This window comes from Lipophrys pholis, assembly GCF_963383615.2.
Source record: "Lipophrys pholis genome assembly, chromosome: 4".
NCBI classification, from domain to species: domain Eukaryota; kingdom Metazoa; phylum Chordata; class Actinopteri; order Blenniiformes; family Blenniidae; genus Lipophrys; species Lipophrys pholis.
This window is the reverse complement of record NC_137637.1, coordinates 8,228,154-8,251,220: the sequence shown is the minus strand read 5'-3', so window position 1 is coordinate 8,251,220 and position 23,067 is coordinate 8,228,154. Positions and strand designations below refer to the sequence as shown.

Here is a 23,067-nt window from a genome sequence, read left to right as displayed (position 1 = left end):
TTGAAAGTGGGCGGAGTGGCGTCACGGATGCTAACCACTGTTGTTAACCTCACAGTTAACTTTGACGGCGACGTCAACTAACGGGATGACTAACCATGTTTTAAACAACGCATTATTAACGGTCGGTTAGCTAACGGCGGGTTAAGGATTTAACCCCCTCGCCTGCGTCACATGGGAGGGGGGGATTTATATAGTCGGAAGGGATACTGTGCATGAGCCTAACTAGGTCTTACATTGTTCCATTCATACCGGAGATCAACAGATCACTGGAATCTTCTCCTTTCTCTCTCAGCTGCATCAGTGACTCCCTCTTCTCTCCATGCTCTCGTCTTCCCCTCTCTCGTCTTCTGTGCTTCACTTCTTTACAGCTATTAACACAGAGATTAAAGCGACAACATATTTTTAAGCCTGACAATGCAGGACATGATATTAACACATAGCGTTAACATTATCACAATGTACCTTAGATGGATACAGCAAATGGTATTTCTTTCTTCTTCTTTGTGCATTTTCTGAACTATAGTGCAGAAAATCAAACAAATGAAAGGAGATATATCTCACAACACTGCCTAAATCAAATAATGTCAAGTAACAAAGGATACATTCAAAGTCAAATATTACAGCTTCTCTTCACATTAGCGACCATAACGTATCAGAAGTGTTGCTCTTTTCAGTTCCAGGCGGCTTGTTTAATATCATGAAAACGTTGAAGTAATTCTGTGTTTCTTCTTCACAGGAACAGGAAAGTGGTGAATTACTCACAATTCAACGAGTCTGATGGAGGTAAGAGGTTTCTAATCTTCGTGACAAAAATATAGATGTACATATAAATAGACATTTACACTACAATGTCAGGCTTACTTTGCTGATTCCTCAACTTATAATTAACTAAAATATAAAAAAGAAAGAAGGAACTGAGTATGTACAGATAAATAGCTAATACTAAGTAAAGTTTCCAAAAATAAATAAAATTAAACCTGCAAGCAGTGTTGAACTGGTCCTCGCACCCCTATGCATGTGGGAATGTGTTGCATGTCGAGGTTTTGTGTACATCTCCCCACTTCCTGTTACAGCAGGTGGCGTTATTCCCAATTGATGTAAACATCTCATGGCTGTGATCAGACGTGGACTCTCAAGCAACGTGTAAAGTTACAGCCAGATCCGAGCATGTACACCCCACTTCCTGTTTCCAGCAGGTGGTGCCATGGCTAATGGTCATAATTGTTGTTTGGTTGTGAAGAGGGCCGGACTCTGGTGCAGCTTGTCAAGTTTTAGGTCAACCTGATCCCGTTCAATCTATTTACGTTGCACTTCCTGTTCCATGGTGAAGGTTGTCAAAGCCACGCCCTCGAATGGCGTTACGATTAAGAGTCATTATATAATGATGATGATTGTGATGATGGCCGGGCTATGATGCAACGTATCAAGTTTGAGGTCAATCTGATCACGTTCGGTCTATTTACATTGTATTTCCTGTTCCATGGCAAAACAAACTTTGTGGCGCAATCACGCTCACTAAACTTTTGCGAAGTTTAAACTAAAACTTTTGCGAGAGAATTTGATAACTTTTGCTCTTCAACCCCTTCTCTATCAAAAGAGCCCAAGTTGAAGTAGATTGGCGTTTCCCCCTGAGACGAGTTTGCTCTAGAAAGTTTGTGAATTTGGGCAAAGATTCAGAGAAATAAGCCATATCCCTAAAAATATCCAATTACCTGGTGGGCTGGGCAAAAAAATTTATTTAATTGATTTATTGAATTTGTAGCTAAAATCGATTTTCATTATGCAAATTTGAGCACCCCCCACCCCACTCACCCACTACCGTTTTTAGGCATTTTTCATAATTCTGTTCTACCAATCCTTGAGGGTTTCCGTCGTTGCACTTTTGCTTAAACCTGGGTTAAATCTTGAATCTTTTTTTATTATTTTTTAATTGACACAAATCCACCACCACTGCAAGTCTCTCCACCTTCACAACAGTCCTAAGCTGGGTCCGGTAGCTCGTCTTAGGATAGGATGGTGGGGTGCGCTTGGTGAAACAGACTGAACACAGGCAGTATTTTGTCTGCTAAAGCCAGTTTAAGTAGCAGCCACTCCATTTCACTGCACAGTTTAAGTCAGCAAGCCTCCAGATGTCATTTGGACAGTCAATCTTCTAAAAAGACGGCCCAAAAAATTGTTATGTGTCTCGGACTATGGACCCCTTAAAAGCGGACAAATAGTCGAGCACTGAGAGGTTTGAACTGTTAACCTACCTTAATGAGCGGACAGCCTCCCGCAGCATGGAGCTGCTGTGAAGTTTACTTCAATCAAACATAAGGCCCGTGGACCAAAACCGACCGCAAAAAGCTCAAATAAAGCCCCAGAAACCAAAAAGCAAGTGGTTATATAGAATTTATAAAAAAAATTTTTTTTTAACATTTCACAGTATTTTGCAGCAGAATGTTTGATTAAAATGTACTTTATGTTGAGATTGTTGTCATTTATAGTACTAAGTGTGAATTCAAAGTTTTTATAGCGTGACTTTACCAGTCCAGCCCACTCGAGATGAAACTGCACTGTATGTGGCTTCCGAAGTTACATTTTATTTAATATTTATTTAGTATACCTCATTGTGTGTATATGTATATATATATATATATATATATATATATATATATATATAATATATACACACACACATAAATATATACACACACACATATATATATATATATGTATATTGTTTATAAATCTTTATTTTGGTTCAGTTATGTGCTTTTAAATAGGAATGTTTCTTCCATGTTCAATATCAACTAGTCCTACAATTTATCACGTGTCACAATGTAGTATTAAGCAGTACACATTGCATTAGAATGCACCATTTAAGGAGCCTGAACCCGTTGCTGAAAAAAACCCTAGAGGAAACACTGGATTGTTTATATCCATTTTAACTCTGAGTACAATTACAGCAATAAAGTTACACTTTTGACAATCTATATGAATCTGTAGTCATTTTTGAGTGCATTGTGAAAAGATCTCAAATCAAATCAAAATAAAATAAAAGTTTTTTGTTCATCTTGGCCTGTTACATATGTGTGCTGATTTTCGTAGCCCTCTGTGGAATGGAATTTTGTGGCTATTTTTTTCCCAATTTTACAAGTGGCGCTGTTGATCAAGTCACATGTATAACTCTCCCAAATTATTGAAATTTTCGCAGGACCTGACGAGTGTGCAAAGTTCCGCAAAAAGTTGTGTATGCTAAGGCCCTCAAAAACGCATCCGTTCGGTATAATAATAATAATAAAAATCCCTACTGTTTCAATAGTCTTTTGTACAGTGTTGTTTTTGGCAGCCATCTTAGTTTTAGTCTTAGTCTTAGTCTTATGGGCGAAAATGCCTATTAGTTTTAGTCATATTTTAGTTATTTCAAAATGTGATAGTTTTAGTCGACGAAAACTCAAAGCGGTTTTAGTCTAACTTCAGTCAGGTTTTTTTTTTTAGTGTATTTGTTTTTTAACATTAATTTAATTTGAATAAATGTTCGAAATTGGAGTCAAGGTTGACAGGTTGTATGAGGTGTTGCAATTCAGAAAACCAACAGTGAACCATAAAGTTTTGACTAGGGATGTTCCGATCCGATCGGTAGATATCGGATTGGGGCCGATATTAGTGATTTGTGAGTGATCGGGGATCGGCAAATCCAGCCGATCACCCCGCCGATCTTAAAAAAAAAAAAAAAAAAAGAACGTGGTCCACAACTTCTCCTAATAACCACAACAATCACGGACGACAAGCTCCGGTCGAGCTGCAGAAGCTAGATGCAGGCGGAGCGGGGCCATAGACCTATAAAACTAGAGTGATATATAGTGATTTATGTGTTTATGTGCAAAAGTCTACTTCTAAATTTCTATGTGGTCTGTCTTCTTCTGCTTTTTTATTGTGTTTGGTGAGTCACAGCGCCCCTAAAGGCCTGGCATGTGTAGTACATGCTCTGAAGCCTCGTGTTGAGCCGTGTTCATAGTGAGGTGTGGATGGTTTTTTGGGAGAAGGCCAGGGAGAAAAAATATTGTTTTTCCGTCGTGTGGATGTACCCTCAGTTTACAACAACTAAAGAGAAAGAAGAATTTTGATTCAATAAGTGAGTTTTACAATAATTTCTAGCTAAACAAAGCTTCTGCCAATAGTGCTTTTAGCTTCAGGCATCTTAGTTGCTCCAAAAATACACTATTGAGTATCTTTGCAATAGCAATGTGAGTATCGGATCGGGAAAGTATCGATATCGGCCGATACTCAATTCTGGAAAAATCGGATCGTATCGGGGGCAAAAGAGTGTAATCGTGGCATTCCTAGTTTTCACGTAACCAGATTACCGGTGGTACCGATACCACTACGTATTTCAATACTTTCCCAAATAAAAAGAGAACACAGTTGCGGCCTTGTGCATGTAGCCGCAGCCATTGTTTCCCTTCTATCTCTCTCTATCTCTCTCTCTCGTATTCCTCTAATTTTGCCAGACTCTTGATCTTTGCTGCTCCATTAGTGATGCACTCGATTTCTTTTTACAGAGTTTCCACGGGTTGTTTGAGTCAGTTACGCATGCGCACTCTCACATGGACGCAAAAGCCATGTCATTTACGCATGCGCATCCGGTATTCTTTTCAAAGTACAAGCTCTGTTGGGAGAAGATTGTTTTGAAAATACGTTGTTTGACTTTTATTTTGAAGTTGTGTCCAGGAATGTTGTTGGTAAATAAGGTCAAGTATGAAGCACAATTTAAGCCCCTGGCTAGCTCAGTTGATAGAGCATGAGACTTGCAATTTCAAGGTAGTGGGTTCATGTCCCACGCCAGGCGCCACCTTCCTGTGGGCTCACCACCCGCAGGAAAGGTTCTTAATCGGTGCAATCTGATCTGGGTGGCAGTGCTCAGGCTGCCACCGAAGTCTGAGCACTGCCACCGAAACGGATAAGTGGGAGAAAATGGATGGATGAAGCGCAATTACGGATCTTGGGTCGGAGTGCGCGTGCACCCAGTCTCGGTTGTTTTTTTCACACCTCTCGGAAACCAGAGCGCAATAAAAAATAAATAAATAAACTGGAGCGCTTTTTTCCGCAGTTTCGATGGTCGACTTGCCAGTGCAATTAAGAATGTATTATGTATGCTTTGTAAAGAGGGCTAGTTGTAACTTACCTTCGAAAAAATATCAGCGTGGAAAGCCTTCAGATGCCGCTTCAAATTGGTGGTGTTCTTTCCACCTAGTTTGTCGCCACATTTACCATCGTCTCCCTCTACAATGCACTCGCTCTTTATTTCCGATGGATGGTAATGGAAGTGTATCCAAAGTGTATCCTCCTACCACTAGGCCCCTTCGATGAGGCTGCGGCCATGGTCCATCAACAGGTTAACGTTAATCAACTCAGTGGTGTTGTGAAAATGTGTGCTGCCTTGCTAGGTGGTGGGCTCGACCAAACAACGAAGTAGCCGCAGCGGCATTGCAGGCTTTTGACAGACAGATTTCACAAACAATAGGAGGAAATGTCATGCATTTTGAACGTCTGACAGGCCATACACTAAGGTTTTAGTCCCATCGCGTCGTTTCAACGAAAACTCACACGTGTATAACGTCATGTTTTAGTCATAAAAGAGACGTGTTTAGCTCGTCACGGTCTCGTTATCGTCATGATAAAAAGGGGCGTCAACGAAATAATTTCATCATTGTTGTCGTTGACGAAAACAACACGGCTTTTGTACTGTCAGTGATCGGACCCTAATAATAATCGCAACGATTTCAGTATGGTCATATGCTTTGACAGTGCTCAGACCCTAATGGAAGAACTTATCCCACAGATCCTTGACGAGTGAACGCCTGAGATCTGTTCTGAGAACTGCCACAACAAAAGTAATACCAGACTTTGATGTACTGGAAAAAAGTGGGATCAACAATGCTGTTCCCACTAAAAGTAAACATAACCTTTAACACCCTTTTACGACCCGGCTCTGCTAGGAGAAGGTGTGGGTGTGGGAAGGAACAACCATCTGGTGCATTTGGGTGAGGCTTTTATTGGTAGTTCTTAGGTTTACAATACAGAATCCCAGGACACATACAACAACAACAACAACAACAACAGCAATACAACAAAGGAGGGCAAAACGAGTACTGCCCAACAAAAAGTGAAAGGGGTGGGGCATTACCTGATGGCTAACTATACAACGGTGTATTAAATATAACAAAAAGGCAGATTTTCCTACTCTAAACACACACCAAGGTTCTTGAGGCAGACTGAGGGGACACTTCCCACATCAGCCGCCATGAGGAGTCTGCTGAAGCTGTAAACAGCATTAGCTTGTGGGTGGACCTGAGCCAATCAGCCGTCATCCTCCTATCCAAGTGCTCCACGTGAGGACAGGAGGAGGAGGAAGTTGGTGAGGGCGCCTCCTGTCAAACAGCTCATTTAAACACACACACAGAGGTGGAACTGAGGCCATACAGCCGTGTAACACACCATAAGGCTTTTTTTTTTGTTTATGTTTGATCAGTGGCCTGCTGTGCATTTCAGACCTAAGCCTTCACTAGTGCTTGGTCTGAGTCAATCTACCCCTCAATAACCTTTTTATGTCTACAAAAACCATGTTGTCATGCAGAAATGCAGTATAGAGCAATAAAAAAAGCGAATGCTATTATCAAAGCTTCTGGGGGTCGAGTGTGACGAATGTCAGCTTTTCGTGATCTTGAAAGCAATATAATGGCAAATAATATAATCCTGAATCCTGCCATGGAAGTTGAAGTGAGCACAAGTAAATTGCACCGGACCTCCGTGCTCTTGGAGTGCTGCGGTGCATTCAAAGGCCTCTTGGAAATGTCCATCTTGAAAATGGTTTTGACAATAAACCTGCAACCAAATCTCTTTATCTCCTCCTTTAGTCATTGTAGGTTGACAAAACCACTATTAAATAAACAACTATATTTTTGTTCGTGCAGCTTGCTACAGATGCAGTCATCTAGCACTGGAGACTGAACTCTCTGATGATCCAATCAGAAAGTATGAAAACGCTGACATTACCCTAGGCCAGGGGTCCTCAATTATTCTGATGTTACCATTATTACTATTATTATTGTTGTTATCATCATTATTAGTATAGTAGTAGTAGTCAAGGTGGTTGTAGTAATAATTTAAGCCTGGCATTTTCAAAGTTTTTGTTGCGGGTCACATAAAAAAGCACTCTTGAAAACAGTAAGTGTAAAACCAAAATAGGACTTGCAAAACCAACCATCTAATTATTTACACACTGAGAGAGACAGATACACAAATACAGACTGAGATTTCCAGTTTGTTACTTTTTAAATTCCATAATTGTTGTGCTGCATTTGTTTCTGTTCTCTCATTTCATCCATTTGTTTTTAATTGTGGTCTTTTGCATTTGAAGTATAAAAACTGCTTTATAAATTAACTTATTATTACTATTGATGTAATTTTTGTTATAATACACCAGTTAGATTGTCAAATAAACAAAAATGATTGAATTCACTCACCAATCAGTTACAGCAATGGGATGAGGAAATTCCTTTGATGTATGTATGTATTCTGTTTCTTTAAGTCACTGATCAGAGGGGAAGAACACTCCTCCGGTAAATCCTTCACTCTTCTTGTCGCAGTATTATCCAACAGTTACCAATATAATTTTCCTGTCATTCCTGCCACATTCCTGACATTCTTTATGTGACGTAATGCACCTGAATATGGTTCTCAAATACATTCCTGATATTCCTGGAACATCTTTTTGGCTGCCAATTAATCTTCCAAGATAATCAAGAATCTTTAATCCTGACGTTTGTAACTGAGCATGTGGATTAGTTGTGATGTGTGTTGATGTGTTATACAGCGTTACAGCATTCGCTCCCTGTAGCATCCTCTCTGATGGAATTTCTCTGAATGCTGAGCAATCTGGAGGATGTGAACTGCTCACTAGCTGTTGGTAGAATAACTGGGGTGTGTGAAGTCATACATTTTTATACCCAGTTGCAGACCTGGCTTGTGTTACGCCCTGGGTGAACACCCGGCCTCCACAAGACGCACCTGCGATGGGGTGATTCTCATTTCTTCTCGTGTGCGGTGCGCTCTGGCCGGCTGGGCACATCTCTCACAGCAGAATCCCCAGCTGAATATAGCAAATTCTCCCGATTCACCACATTCTTGACAGATTGATAGAAAAATATAATATGCAACGGCGCACAGCAGCCCGCCGCAGTGCACAGCTCTGGTCTGTGTGCATATCAAGCATGGGCCGGTAATATAAAACTAACCTGTTCAGTCCAGTCAGAGTTGAACTGACGCTTTTCCTGATCGACTTTCCGCGCTTTTTTCACGCTGCAGCTAATGTTGTTTCTCTGTTTAATTTTGACTTACTTCGCAGGTCGTGAAATTGAAATCCGTGGAGAGCGTGCTCTGACATAATTACGTCAGACGTACACGGACTCCAGCTTCGACTACGGTGTGGGATGAGGTCCAAACAAGTTAGAGCAGTGCATTTTCCCTCCACAAATTGCACTTTATTTCACGTTGGTGTAAAGCTCATGGGCCGGTGCGGACCAGACAGTTGCCTCCCGCCTATTGAGGACCCCTGCCCTAGGCTTACTAGCAGGCCCTGAATCACCAACTCAAAATCTTGGTTGATGCGTCAGGGTGACCGACACTTATAATACACTGCAGAGGACTGCATAATTGAACGTGAGGGCCTCAGGCAGATTTCTTTAACCTGGCAAGAGGTGATGGTTGTAATGTGATTGATTAATAGCTTTGATATGGAAATTCATGTCTGGAAGCAGCGCAGCCAGGGGAGAAGCTATGCGAGGAAGCGGACAGACCTTTCCGAAGTATTCATGGACAAAATATAATCAAAATCAGTCTGAGTCAGATAATTTTCTTAGGCCTGCAGAGAAGGCCTTGCAGGCCCTGACGGCCCGTCACTGCGTTTGATATATACAGTGAAGAAAATAAGTATTTGAACACCCTGCTATTTTGCAAGTTCTCCCACTTAGAAATCATGGAGGGGTCTGAAAATTTCATGGTAGGTGCATGCCCACTGTATGAGAGATAACCTAAAAAGAAAAATCCAGAAATCACAATCTATGATTTTTTTAACAATTTATTCGTGTGATACAGCTGAAAATAAGTATTTGAACACCAACGTTAATATTTGGTAGAGTAGCCTTTGTTTGCAATTACAGAGGTCAAACATTTCCTGTAGTTCTTCACCAGGTTTGCACAGACTGCAGGAGGGATTTTGGCCCACTCCTCCACACAGATCTTCTCTAGATCAGTCAGGTTTCTGGACTGTCGCTGAGTAACACGGACTTTCAGCTCCCTCCAAAGATTTTCAATTGGATTTAGGTCTGGAGACTGGCTAGGCCACTCCAGAACCTTGATATGCTTTTTACGAAGCCACTCCTTGCTTTTCCTGGCTGTGTGCTTTGGGTCATTGTCATGTTGGAAGATCCAGCCACGACTCATCTTCAATGATCTGACTGAGGGAAGGAGGTTTTTGGCCAAAATCTCACAATACATGGCTGCAGTCATCCTCTCCTTAATACAGTACAGTCGTCCTGTCCCATGAGCAGAAAAACACCCCCAAAGCATGATGCTACCACCCCCATGCTTCACAGTAGGGATGGTGTTCTTGGGATGGTACGCATCATTCTTCTTCCTCCAAACACGCATAGTGGAATTATGACCAAAATGGTCAATCTTGGTCTCATCTGATCACAAAACTTTCTCCCATGACTCCTCTGGATCATCCAAATGGTCATTGGCAAACTTAAGACGGGCCTTAACATGTGCTGGTTTAAGCAGGGGAACCTTCCGTGCCATGCATGATTTCAAACCATGACGTCTTAGTGTATTACCAACAGTGACCATGGAAACAGTGGTCCCAGCTCTTTTCAGGTCATTGACCAAGTCCTGCCGTGTAGTCCTGGGCTGATTCCTCACCTTTCTTAGCATCATTGAGACCCCACGAGGTGATATCTTGCATGGGGCTCCACTCTGATTGAGATTGTCCGTCATGTTTAGCTTCTTCCATTTTCTAATGATTGCTCCAACAGTGGACCTTTTTTCACCAAGCTGCTTTGCAATTTCTCCGTAGCCCTTTCCAGCCTTGTGGAGTTGTACAATTTTGTCTCTGGTGTCTTTGGACAGCTCTTTGCTCTTAGCCATGCTGAATGTTTGGGTCTTACTGATTGTATGGGGTGGACAGGTGTCTTTATGCAGCTAACGACCTCACACAGGTGCATCTGATTCAGGATAATACAGTGGAGTGGAGGAGGACATTTAAAGGCGGACTAACAGGTCTTTGAGGGTCAGAATTCTAGCTGATAGACAGGTGTTCAAATACTTATTTTCAGCTGTATCACACGAATAAATTGTTAAAAAATCAGAGATTGTGATTTCTGGATTTTTCTTTTTAGGTTATCTCTCATACAGTGGACATGCACCTACCATGAAAATTTCAGACCCCTCCATGATTTCTAAGTGGGAGAACTTGCAAAATAGCAGGGTGTTCAAATACTTATTTTCTTCTCTGTACATGCATCTGGTTCTGACCCGGCTTGTCTGTCACATTTTAAAAGTCAGTGTGGAAGCTGTGCAAAAAAGTTTGCCCACGCCTGCCTGAGATGCTCACTATGTCCTTTGCAGTGTTTCTGTCATTTCTGTGTAAATGGACATTGTTATCAAAGTGGCGCAGTGTAATCGCAAAACGTTTCTGAAAGACGTTCACATGAAGAAGAAAAAAACCGATGCAGCATCAAGTGGGCCGGATGAAGAAAATGGCACCATAGTGATCTATAGATAACCACAACTCCAAATGTTTATTTCACGTCAAAGCATTAAGGACGACATTGAATTTAATTCAACACTGACCAGTAAAAACTAACCCGCTAACCTTTCTAACTGTCTTCATTCCTGTTTTATGCCTGTTAAGCATGAAAGACTTTAAAGGTGGTCTTTTCTCTTCCTGCAGAAGAGGAGTATGGCGACAACAAGCCTAAGAAGGTGCGCGCAGCCCCTCGTGAGCCCAAGCACAAGCGCTCAAAGAACTCACAAGAAGACAGGTGAGTTCTGAATGGAGAATGGATAACACGCAATGTAACTCAACTCCGCTTGTAGTCCTTGATTAGCCGCCTTTGTTGTCTTCATCACGGTAACCGCAAACCTACAGCACCATAGGAAAAACCTATCGTCATAAACGACTTGACTGAAAAAGTGCAACTCAGGGTGCTTTCACACTAGTACTGTTTGGTCCGGACCAGAGTTCATTTCAGGGAAAGTCCGCGCCGTTCGGGCCGGTGTCAAAACTCCCCCAGACTCTGGTCCAGACGAAAGAGATGAACTCTGGTCCACTTGAAAATGTGGGTCTCGCATCAGTTGCAGGTGAACTGAGGTCTGATCTGCGGACAGTGTGAACGCGTCAGGGACTTTCGGTGGACCGGGCGAGAGCACGTGATGTAGAGCGCAGTGCATTTTGGGTAGTAAACAAAGCTAACAGCGCAAATCCAAAGAAGCAGACGCGAAACAAAAAGTTGGGAAATATCTTGTGGGCAGACGTGCAGATTTCAATTAAAAGTTTGGACATTTATGTTAACATGCCTGAGCAGAGGTGCGCCAAATGTGATCGTCATGCATTTCCTGTCGATTCGTGATAGCACATACATGCGTTGTTGTGCGACCGTTTACAATCCCACCTACATTTTAACCATACTCTGCCGTGGAACCACGCAACAGAATTGGGTCTGGGTGCACTTTGCTATATCGCACAGTGGAAACAAGGCTTTAGTGGCTGAATTGCAGTTATCGCCAACTGCGTCCACTTGTTACAGTACAACTAACAGTTTATTATGAGGAAACTTCACGGCTGGACTAATTACACAGGTGGCGTCCTACACTGCACCACGCTGGAATTTACTGGACTCCTGAGAGCGACACATTCTCTCACTTCTTTCACTCATGTTGGTAGAAATGGTGAATGAATGGTTTATTTCTGTTACAGTTGCAATGCAGAAATTTACTTTTGTGCATTCAGTTTATAGTGCTTAAAAGATCACGCACCCATGTTTTTTGTTTTGTATTGTTTTTTCTTTTTTTTTTTTAATTTCTGTAGCCGAAATGGATATAGCCTGAAGTTGAGGTTTATTTTTGCCTATCCCCTAAAAACCCATAATAGGCCATAAGGTGAACCATGAAAAAGTGCCGAGAAAATGTTTTTCATTCCCATGTCTGGGCACTACTTTTTAAATGCATATTTGTGTAGACTATACCCTTATGCACTTTTGGTTAAAAGCTTTCTCTGTCACAAGCCATAAATCTATATAAGTATACATTTAAAAAATGAAAATTCTGTTATACTTGATATACTTGTTATACTTTTTTTATTTATCAAATTTCACTTTAGCAACACAAAACCTCTCACAAATTAACAGTTACATATTTATAACATTTTAGAAAAGTCTTGATGAATTATTGCCATGAAATGTGAATTCAGACCATGAATTCTTGTAAATGTTTGGAAAAACGCTCCAACAAATGCCATATATTAAACCACTGAGAGCCTTGCCACACAAACACACACATCACTGTGACAGCATTGCTTGTAATTTACAGTGTTTACAGGTGCAGGGTTTAATTTCTTCTTTTATCAATAGTTGCGTTTGTCATTTTACAGTACATGTTGTTTTTTTTGTTTTTTTTAAGAACTTTATTTACTGTTTTTCATAGGGATGTCCCTATCAGATCGGTAGATATCGGATCAGGGCCGATATTGGTGATTTGTGAGTGATCGGGAATCTGCAACTCCAGCCGATCCTAAAAAAAAACAAAAAAAAAACTTTTTCACATCAGCTGCCGTAAAGCGAGCCCCGTTTGCGACCTGCTGTAAACTGACGTTAGCAGCCTAAAGCCATTTAGTGGATAAAATGTCAGCAGTCTGGAGGTATTTTAAGGTTGACAACGAAACCAGTCCAGCAGCCAGTTGTACTATTTGCTTCGTCACAGTCCCGAGAGGTGGAGCACCAGAGCTTCGTTTAACACAACTAATTTGATAAGACATCTAAAAAGTAAACATGCGGCGGAGTAAGCTCAGCAAAGACGTTCATCCGTGGAAAAAAGATGACGTAATCTGCCCCCTCTTCCCCCTATCGCGGTCCACAAATAACCACCTAATCACCTAATAACCACAACAATCACGGACTACAAGCTCCGGTCGAGCTGCAGAAGCTAGAAGCAGGCGGAGCGGGGTCATAGACCTATAAAACTAGAGTTATATATAGTGGTTTATGTATTTATGTGAAGAAGTCTACTTCTAAATTTCTATGTGGTCTGTCTTCTTCTGCATTTTTGTTGTGTTTGGTGAGTCACAGCGCCCCTAAAAGGCCTGGCATGTGTACTACATGCCCTGAAGCCTTGTGTGGAGCCGTGTTCATAGTGAGGTGTGGGCGGTTTTTTGGGAGAAGGCCAGGGAGAAAAAAAGAGTTTTTTCATTGTGTGGATGTACCCTCAGTTCAGCCACACTGAAGCAGCAAACTCGGTGTGGCTTTAAAATAAAGGATTTAAAAAAAAAAAAAAAAAAAGGATAACTAACAGGGGAGCGATATGGCGAAAAAAATAACCCAGAAGGTTACGCTAGTTTGAAGGGAGACTGGGATATTCTGAATAAGTTTCTGAGAGAACTATGTTGAGACTACTTTTGTCAAACAGGTTTTAACACTTTGAAGTGAAATTAAGTGTATATAATTCACATTGAAATGTAAATGTTTTGCCACAAGTGTTTCCCTGCAGCTGCTCTGCTCGCTGCCTGCAAACTGTGGACTGGATTTCCTGAAGGGAGATGAGTAATGAGTCAGGAAATCCATTCCACAGTTTGCAGCCAGCGAGCAGGCTATGGAAGTAGCACTGTGCTATCCAACTTTTCATGACAACATGTTGCTGTTTGGACCTATTGTACGCTCAAAGCATCGACGTGGATGTTTGCAAAGCCGTTGTACAGTGAGGCGGTCGCTCTGCCGCCAGACGTCAATGCCAGCTCCTTGAGGAGAACAGTACTGACCGCGGCATCAAAACAATGCACAGCAGCTCCTTCGCCGGAGCAGGCGATTCACGCCTCCGTGAAGCTGGGTCCTACTTCGCGCAAAACTCCCTGAAAGTGGTCCACAAGGTTGGAGCTGCGTTAGAGCTGTAAACATTCTGTTTGTGCTGCGTTGCTAAAGAATTTCTCCAGGGATTAATAAAGTGATTCTGAGGTTTTAAAGATATAACTAGTTTATTATGAGATGATGACGTCACGCAGACCCCCACATTGTCCAAATGGAACAAAAATTGTCTGTACTGCTTCCTTTTCTGACCTTATACTAACCTCAAGTTGCCTTTTGAGAGAATACATGTATACATTTGTACATTTCATACTTGCCTGTAGAGCGTTTATTACAGCCTCATATAAAGTCAACAATAATGATAATAATTTTAAAGCAAACAGAGCTCTGGTATCAGAATCGTATCACCAGATATACAAATTTGGGTATCGGGATCGGATCGGAAGTGAAAAAACATGGATCGGTGCATCCCTACTGCAATGTAGCTGAGCAAGTTCGTGAAGCTGTCCCTCGATCAGAAACCTGAAATAAGAACATTTGAATGTTCATGAATTGTGCTTCAATACTTGTTTTTCAAAATATTTTAGTGACAAACTGGATCCACATTTAGTCAGTTTGTGTTCTACATTACTGTACTCTGTCATGCATCAGTTTTGTGTCTTTTTATTGGTGTACTCTAATCACTGAATAATATAATTTAATGTATGATACTACTATTCATTTTTTGTCAAACTAGTCAATAATTCTCTAGTATGCACAAGAATTTAATTATTCCCTTTAAATCATTAATGCATACTTATACATAATACAGACAGTTGTTTTCAACTATTCTAATTGAAATGACTCTGTTAATGTGTAAATAAATTAAATATGTAAATGAACTCTGATAGGGTAAATGCCTAAATGTTTCAGTACTATGTCAGAATCTGCATTGATACTCTTATGGAAAGAAGTTAAATTGCAAAAGTAATTTGTGAAATCCTATTATGTCTCTCTCGTCATTTTTAATTGGAGTCAAATATACCTCAAGTTTATTCAAAAAACAATTACAGAAACATAGTACAATGTTCATACATTACCCAAGCTTATAGATTTCCATTAAACTTCGGGCAAGTAAAAAGTTGTCCGGGCAAGTAAAAAGTTGAAAGCACTTGCCCAAAGTCCCATATGCAAGGTACTAGCCACAAGACTGTGTTGGCAGCATCTTTCTGTGGTCCACCAGCAACACGACCACCTGGTAACGTGACAGGTGGGCTAGCCAACACAGCTACGACCACGACCTCTGCTTCATCGTCTGCTGACATAAGGGTTGCTATGGGCGGCATACCAACGCTGTGTGCAGAGGTTATCTGTTGTGTCAACACAGTAGCAAATCACCACTTATTGAACTCAAACGGAGGAATTGCGGACATTTTTAAGTCGATGTTTCCGGATTCGGACATTGCTAAGACGTTCACCTGTGGCAAGGACAAAACTGGATACGTCATAAGATTGGGGTTAGCACTGTACTTTAAGCAGCAGCTTATTGACAGCACCAACAAAGCTGACCCGTTTGTGTTGCTGTTCGACGAGTCTTGTAATAAGTTCTTATTTTCCACCAGTTGGCATTGAGTAACTGTTATTACTTGTTGTGACTGAGGGGAACGTCAATAAACCTGCCTTAAGTTTAATTCATTCTTTCAAGTTTTATTCCTTCTCAGCTTGCCTCATTTCTGTTAAATTGTAAACTACAACTGTTAAAGAGGTGTCGCTAACAACAACTTAAAGTGGCGATGAGGTCTTAATTTCTTTTGAAAGGTTTTTTAAAAAGTCTTAAAAAGGTTTTGAAATTAACCTCAGGATTCCTGCATATACCCTGTTATAGTATCCTAACAAGTGAGGTGAAAGAGGGGCCAAAGCCAAATTTGTCAAGCACCATGAACAAGTACTCCCACTCGACTGGGTCGAATGCTTTCTCTGCATCAAGTGAAATTACGACCTCCGCCTGTATGGTTGAGGAGTCAGAATAGAGCACATTGAACAGACGTTTCATATTGTAGAATGACTGTCTCCCTGGTATAAACCCTGTTTGTTCTGGATTAATTGTCTTGGGGATTGCTATTTCTAAGAGGTGTGATAGGATTTTTGTAAGTATTTTGTAGTCAAAAAAAAAGTAGGCTGATTGGACGATATGAACCACAGTCCAAAGGGTCCCTCCATTTTTTTTAAGAAAGACAGATATTGATGCCTGTGTCATAGTGGGAGGCAATATTTTGTTTGAAGTAATTTCCTTTAACAGTAAATATAGGAATGGTGCCAACCTGGTTGCAAATGTTTTATAAAATTTTATGGGAAATCCATCATGACGAGGGCTTTTTCCATTTTGCATTGAGCTTTTTGCCTGTACTATGTCTTCAGTTATTATTGGTTCATCAAGCATGTTTTTGTCCTCTTTAGTAACTTGCGGTAGTGTTAGGTCAGTTAGAAACGTTGTTATATCTGCAGTATTTGCAGGGGCCTGTGATGTATAAAGTTCAGTGTAGTATGCTTTGAAACAGTCATTTATGATTTGTGGATGTGAAGAAGTTGAATCAGATGAGGTGTGGATTTCTGAGATTCATTTTGCATAGTTCTTTGTTTAAGCTGATGACACAATAACTTTCCTGCCCTCTCCCATGCTCATAGAATGTAGCTGTTTGGAAATGACATATCCAACTGAACTGGACAATGGTCAGAAATTGTTATACTATGGTATCTACTGTCTGTCATATAGGACAGTGTTCTGTGATCATTCAAAAAGAAATCAATTCGTGTATATGAGAGATGGACAGGCAAAAAGAATGAAAACTGTTTGGTGGAGGGTTGTGTCTCCAAGGGTCATACAGTTTCTAAGATTGCATAAAGGAGAGAATTAGTGCACTTGATTTTGACACGTTCTTGGTTTGCTTAGGATTGGATTTTGCTAATGCTGGCTGTAAGGTACAGTTGAAGTCTCCCCCTAGTATGAGCAGATGTGTATTTAAGACAGGTAATTTTTTTATCAGGTGAGAGAAGAACTGAGGGTTATCCCATTTGGGACCATAGAGATTAACAAGAGCCACCAAATTACCATAAAGCTGTCCTGTCACTATGATGAACCGACCTTGATTGTCTGACGTAATAGTGATTGGTGTGAAGGGGATACCTCTCCTTATTAAAATTGCAGCCCCTCTAGCTCTATCTCCATATTCTGAATGGAAAATTTTCCCAATCCAGCCTTTTTTCAGTTTATTATGTTCCGTGTGTCGAAGATGAATTTTTTGAAGGTACATGATATCTGAGCCCAATTATTTCAGGCGCATTAGAACCCTGTTGCACTTCATAGGATGCTGGATCCCTTTGATGTTCCAACTGATGAATCTTATTTAGCCTAAGCTCTATTTGTTCCTATCATGATGAATGAGAGTGTACCTGTGTGACTAGCTGGATTGGCTCAGGCAGGATGTATGTTCTCAATACCATTACAGTAGTTAAATGAAAAGTGTAAGCTTGTGAGTGTTTTTCTTTATATAAAAGGATACAACAACAACAAATAAAAAGGCCTTGTAACCCTGAGCTGACCTGTTGTAGGTCCCAGGTTGCTCCAGCCTCTCCTAACAGTAGGCTGACCACTTGTGTCGTGTAATCCGGGTAGACGGAGATGACCCTAACCCTAACCCTTGGACATCATTTCTGAACCCCGCCATCTCTTTCTCCAGCACCTCAATTATTTCTTGTCCGACAATGTATCCAATGTCTTGGCGTAGCGACGCCAGCAACTCCTACCTGAAGTTGTCGGTAGCAAGCACTGACGGTGTCGTCTCCACCACGCGGGGACGAGCCGGGAGTGCTGGGCCTCGGTTTAGAAGACACGGTACTGCGGGTCTTTGGCGCTTTGCCAGCCATGATAACTCAATAAAAATGTTTAACTCAATTTAAATGAACATAAAAAAATAAAAGTTTCCTCCAGTTGGTGCTGTTTTATCGCTTTTTAGTAGGATTGTTCCGGAGATCTTTGCAAAGCACGTCTACGCCAAAGATTGGTCACTAGTGCCCCTCTACATGTTGTTTTAATAGACCTCGTAAGCTTTTATTTCTGTTCAATGGACACTTTTTTAGAGGATGTTTTATGGTTCATCTCCATCACTGCCAGAAATATCATCTCATGTCACTATGTCTTCTCTTTCCTTCAGAACATTCACACAGAGCTGGCACCCAACAAATCAGTGCAAATCAGTCTTGTTGACATACATGAACATCTATCTGGATCGCATTTGACTTGCTGAAAGGTGCAGTGGATTAACTGCAACACATTTTGAGGAGCGGGAGTTGTATTCATCCAGGTCACTGTTCACTCCCCACTTTCAATGTGCTATCCACCACTAATGGGTGAGGGTGAACACATAATACCTTTCAGACAACGTTTCATTATTGCTTCTTGGTAGTTTGTCCTTTTGCAGTGTTGGTGTAGAGCAGAGGTGTCCAAGCTCAGTCCTGGAGGGCCGGCGTCCTGCAGGATTTATCTCTGTCCCCCTGTTGCAACACACCTGATTGCAATGAAGGGCTCGTTATTTGGCTTTTTCACAACCTTGGTGATGACATCATCATTAGATTCAGGTATGCTGAAGCAGGGAGAGAACTAAAACATGCAGGACACCGGCCCTCCAGGACCGAGTTTGGACACCCCTGGTGTAGAGCGTCACATGTTGGAAGCACGGATAGTTCTGGCAAAGCTGAAGATGCCATGTAGAATGCTTTGTATCTTTCATCGTTCACATTTTCAGCAGATGACTCACCAGACAGGTGGCACACATATTTGCATAGTACTTCAAAGACAGACTGGTTCAGGTAAAAAGTTCGACTCAGATATGTAAATGCAGTGAGGTCAAATTGGCTTAAGTCAATGATTCTTGTTGGAAACTCCTGTGTGAAAGTACAACCTACATGGTAGATCTTTCTCCAGAATTTAAGCAATGACTGCCACATCAGTATCAGGGCTCTTCATGATAACAGTGTGATGTTCCTGTGCAACATGTTGTGCATGTAAAAACACCCTGGTGTCAAATTCCTCATGATCATATGTCAGATCTTCAATAGCATTAACAGTCTGCAAACCCTCTCTTACAGTCGCACAGTGATGCCTTTCTCCATGAGCAATGTATAAGCTCAACTTCTTGCCCACAATAGTAAGTTCAGCATCTCGCCATCAGTGCTGCACAATAAAGTATTCCCGTGTCCTCTTTAGTTTGCCAAGCAGCTTTTGTACTGTCTCTGGTTTCAGAGTCACTTTGTGCTTGTCTTCCCTCTGTTCTTCACCCTGTGGATTCTGTACCTGGTGGCTGAGGTAGCCTCTGTCTGAGCTTTTCTGCAGAAATGTGGCCCAACAAAAATCAGATCACCTATATTGACTTGCTTGGGGAGTGAAACACTAGGTGAGGGGAATCAAGGGTCAGTTTCCTCTTCAATCTATCCATCCTGCAACATATCAATACAATGATATTTCATTACAGTAGGAATACATATCTTCACCAGTACAAGATAATTTACCATCACAGACTTTTTGGGGAGAAATAGTTACCACCGTGGCATCTGTATTTAAGCAGTCATTATAGTTAAAGAGGCAAAAACACTATGAGCCAGGACATTGTTTCAAAATTATCGAGAATGATTTATACATCATTCAGAATTGCTGCAATGTTTTCTCTCCAAAGCTGACAAAGATAATGTTGGTATTTCAGTTCCATTATCTGTAGTTTGAAACATCAACGTCCTCATGCTCTTTCACTATAATGATGAACTTTCTTCTTAGCTGATTCATCCTCAGCACCTCTTGGTTTACAACAATTATTTGCCTGATAATCTGCTCACAGAAGATCTTGTAGCTTACATCAAAGGTTTGATTTCTGAAACACACAAACACAGACTTAAATAATGCAGAAAGTTGTGCAACAAGCATCGTATGTATGTACAATTATTCCAGGTATGTGCAGTCTGACTAGATAATATGTCTTATGTTTCTTCTTCTGTGGTCCCAGTAACAGCTGCTTTGGACTTGGCCAATAACCTGGTGTACTAACATTAGGGCTGCCATGATTAGTGGACTAGTCACGATTATGTCGACTATTAAAATTGTCGACAACTAATTTAATAGTTGACGTCTTTTTTTTTTGCTTTTTTTTTAATATTTTTTTTTCCCTCTCAAAACTGACGCGGCATCTTCCACTGTTTGCCTTTCTGTCCTTGACACACCTGCGCAGTAGTGGTAATCGGGGTCAGCCGTGATGTCACCGGAAGTTTTACCAGACGAGCTGTGGTATCATGGCGACCCGGCGGCAACTGAGCTCAAAAGTGTCGAAGCATTTTAAGAAAACAAAAGAAAAAGGTGTGCAATGCAGTATCTGCAAGACAGAACTTGCCTTCCACGGCTGCACAACTGTGATGCACGAGCACCTGAACAGGAAGCACGTTGTGGCTTGTGACAATGATGAAGAGGGACCATTGCCTCGCTTAGCTAACTGGCTAGTTAGCTGCTAATATTAGCGTAAACAGAGAGCTAACTTACTACTTACTCATATAGCTGTAAACATGAACTATTCTGAGCACTAAATGCACTTTTGTTATATTTGAATCAGTGAGACCAAAACTTTAATAATTCCTTAGTTACAGGTGCCTACCTCATTGTTGAAAACTAATGATGGTTATATAAGAGCAGCTTCATGCTGGTGCGATAAGCTGTATGTTTTACTCTCAATTTACGTATGATCCGATTAGTCGACTAATCTAAAAAATAATCGGTGATTTGGCGACTATCAAAATAATCGTTTGTGGCAGCCCTAACTGACAGTAACAGGACTTCTGGGATTGAACTTCCATGACCACGCAGTTTTTATCTTCCCAGAGTCTTCTTTCATCTCAGCAGCTTCCAGCAACAAACCTTTAATGAAGGAAGATAATTACATGGTGTCTGTCTGTATTTGTGTGGGCTTTACATCAAGTATAACGTACAAAATTACAACCCTATGAAAACACAATATACAAGTACCCTATATTATAACCATTACAACATGGCCCAAAGAAATAAATTCAAAATCATCACAACTCCAAACAAAATAGAATAAACTTACATACTTATAGTGTTTGCGTGTGATTGTAAGAGAGAGTTAGAGACAGATTATTTTTTACACACCTGCTGATGGTCCGTGTCAGTGAAAGATGATCCTTTGTGCGTTTTCCAGACACGGTGGTGTATTTATCCACTTTCTTACAGACAATGCACAAGGCAGGCAGACCAGGACCATTGGAAACAATATCTTGGTCCATCGTGGACCAGGGTTTCTTCACAGAGTTTCAGAAGTTTCGCCTCCCTGTGTTTCATTAACATCTGGATGGTCTCTTTTATGTTTCTCTGCGAAGTCCAAGTGCTTCAATCGTCTGTAGCATGTTGCATGAAACCCAGCATCTTCTGGAACATTGCCAAAGTACATATTGATGCAGTGTTTAGGAATTTCAGCTATGGTCTTGCTCTCACCTCTCAAACAAAGCAATCCTTTGTCACAGTTTCAGAACGTTTCACATCATTTTACCCAAAACTTATGTTTTTTTTTCCTTTTTTTACCGATATCAGGACCATACAGCATATTTCTTGATGGATTTTTAAAGGTTTAGTCATGTTTTTCTCCTCTGAACTGCTGGAAGATCGTATATAGGTCATCTTGGATGTGTTACGCCCTCTTGTTGAACCAGCAGGTTTACATATGACTCAAACGCAGCGCACATGACAATATCATTAAGCAAGTAAAGAAAGTAGTACCGACTTTAAACACTGATTTCAAGAAAACTGCGGGATTACAAATGGAGAACTTTTGACATCTAGCTCAGGACTAATATATCTTTGTAATGGTGTAACTAGATTGTAGTGCCCCGATGTCGGAACAGGATGAAACGATACAGCTTTCACGTTATGGCCCAGTTTATTGTTATAAGTTTGTATCCTGTTTATTATTATAACTTATTATAAGTTACCCAGGACACCAGTGATATAAGAAGAAAAAAAACAGAAAAAACATTAAAGCTGCAAGCAGCCTTGATCGGGACCTCACACTCTGGCATCTGGCCCGTCGGGGTTGGCCCAATCATGGCTAACAATGTAACATTCATTTTCATGACTTTTTAAAATTTTAATAAACAAGAACTTGTATTTCGAAGGCGTTTGGAGCTTTTATTTGCAAAGTCAGGACATGCAGGATAAGTAGTCTGTTTGATTGACATGGTATTGTGTAATTCTTGGATGAATGATGCAAAACTGATGGACGTAGCTGTAGTTGGGGATGCCATCTAGTACATTAGCATTTTAGCTCATTTATGTAGGACACATTAGCATGTTAGCTGTTTGACAATCCACACGTTAGCATGTTAGCTGTTCCACAAACCACATGTTAGCATGTCAGCTGTTTGACAAACCACATGTTAGCATGTTAGCAGTTCCACAAACCACATGTAAGCATGTTAGCTAGTACACGTATTACACGTTAGCACGTTAGGTAGTCTATAAACCACACATTAGCATTTTACCTCATTTATGTAGCACACATTAGCATGTGGGCTATTCCACAGACCACACGTTGGCATGTTAGCTAGTTTATGTTGCACATGTTAGCACGTTAGCTAGTCCACAAACCACACATTAGCATTTTAGCTTATTCACGTAGCATACGTTAGCATGTTGGTCAGTCAGGACATGCAGGTTAAGTGGTCACAGTTTTATTGACATGGTATTGCGTAATTCTTGTTTCGAATGATGCAACACTGATGGACACAGCTGCAGTTGGTGATGTCACTGAGAGTGGATTAGAGGACAGATTTTTTCTACATATTTTGGAAAAGACTCAGAATCCACAGTTTTCAAGCAAATGTTTTCATAAAATTACAATTTCTTAAGAGGAAAATGTGTTGTCCT

The 23,067-nt window shown here is 40.9% G+C and overlaps 1 protein-coding gene across 1 annotated transcript in view; it reads left to right on the top strand.

Annotated features, from left to right (window-relative positions):
• nucks1a (nuclear casein kinase and cyclin-dependent kinase substrate 1a) overlaps positions 1–23,067 on the top strand; it is a 57,835-nt gene that overhangs the window by 11,877 nt on the left and 22,891 nt on the right. The window contains exons 2-3 of the mRNA XM_080461238.1: positions 737–783; positions 10,994–11,084. Coding sequence (XP_080317364.1) covers positions 737–783; positions 10,994–11,084 — 138 coding nt within the window. The remainder of the gene's footprint in view (positions 1–736; positions 784–10,993; positions 11,085–23,067) is intronic.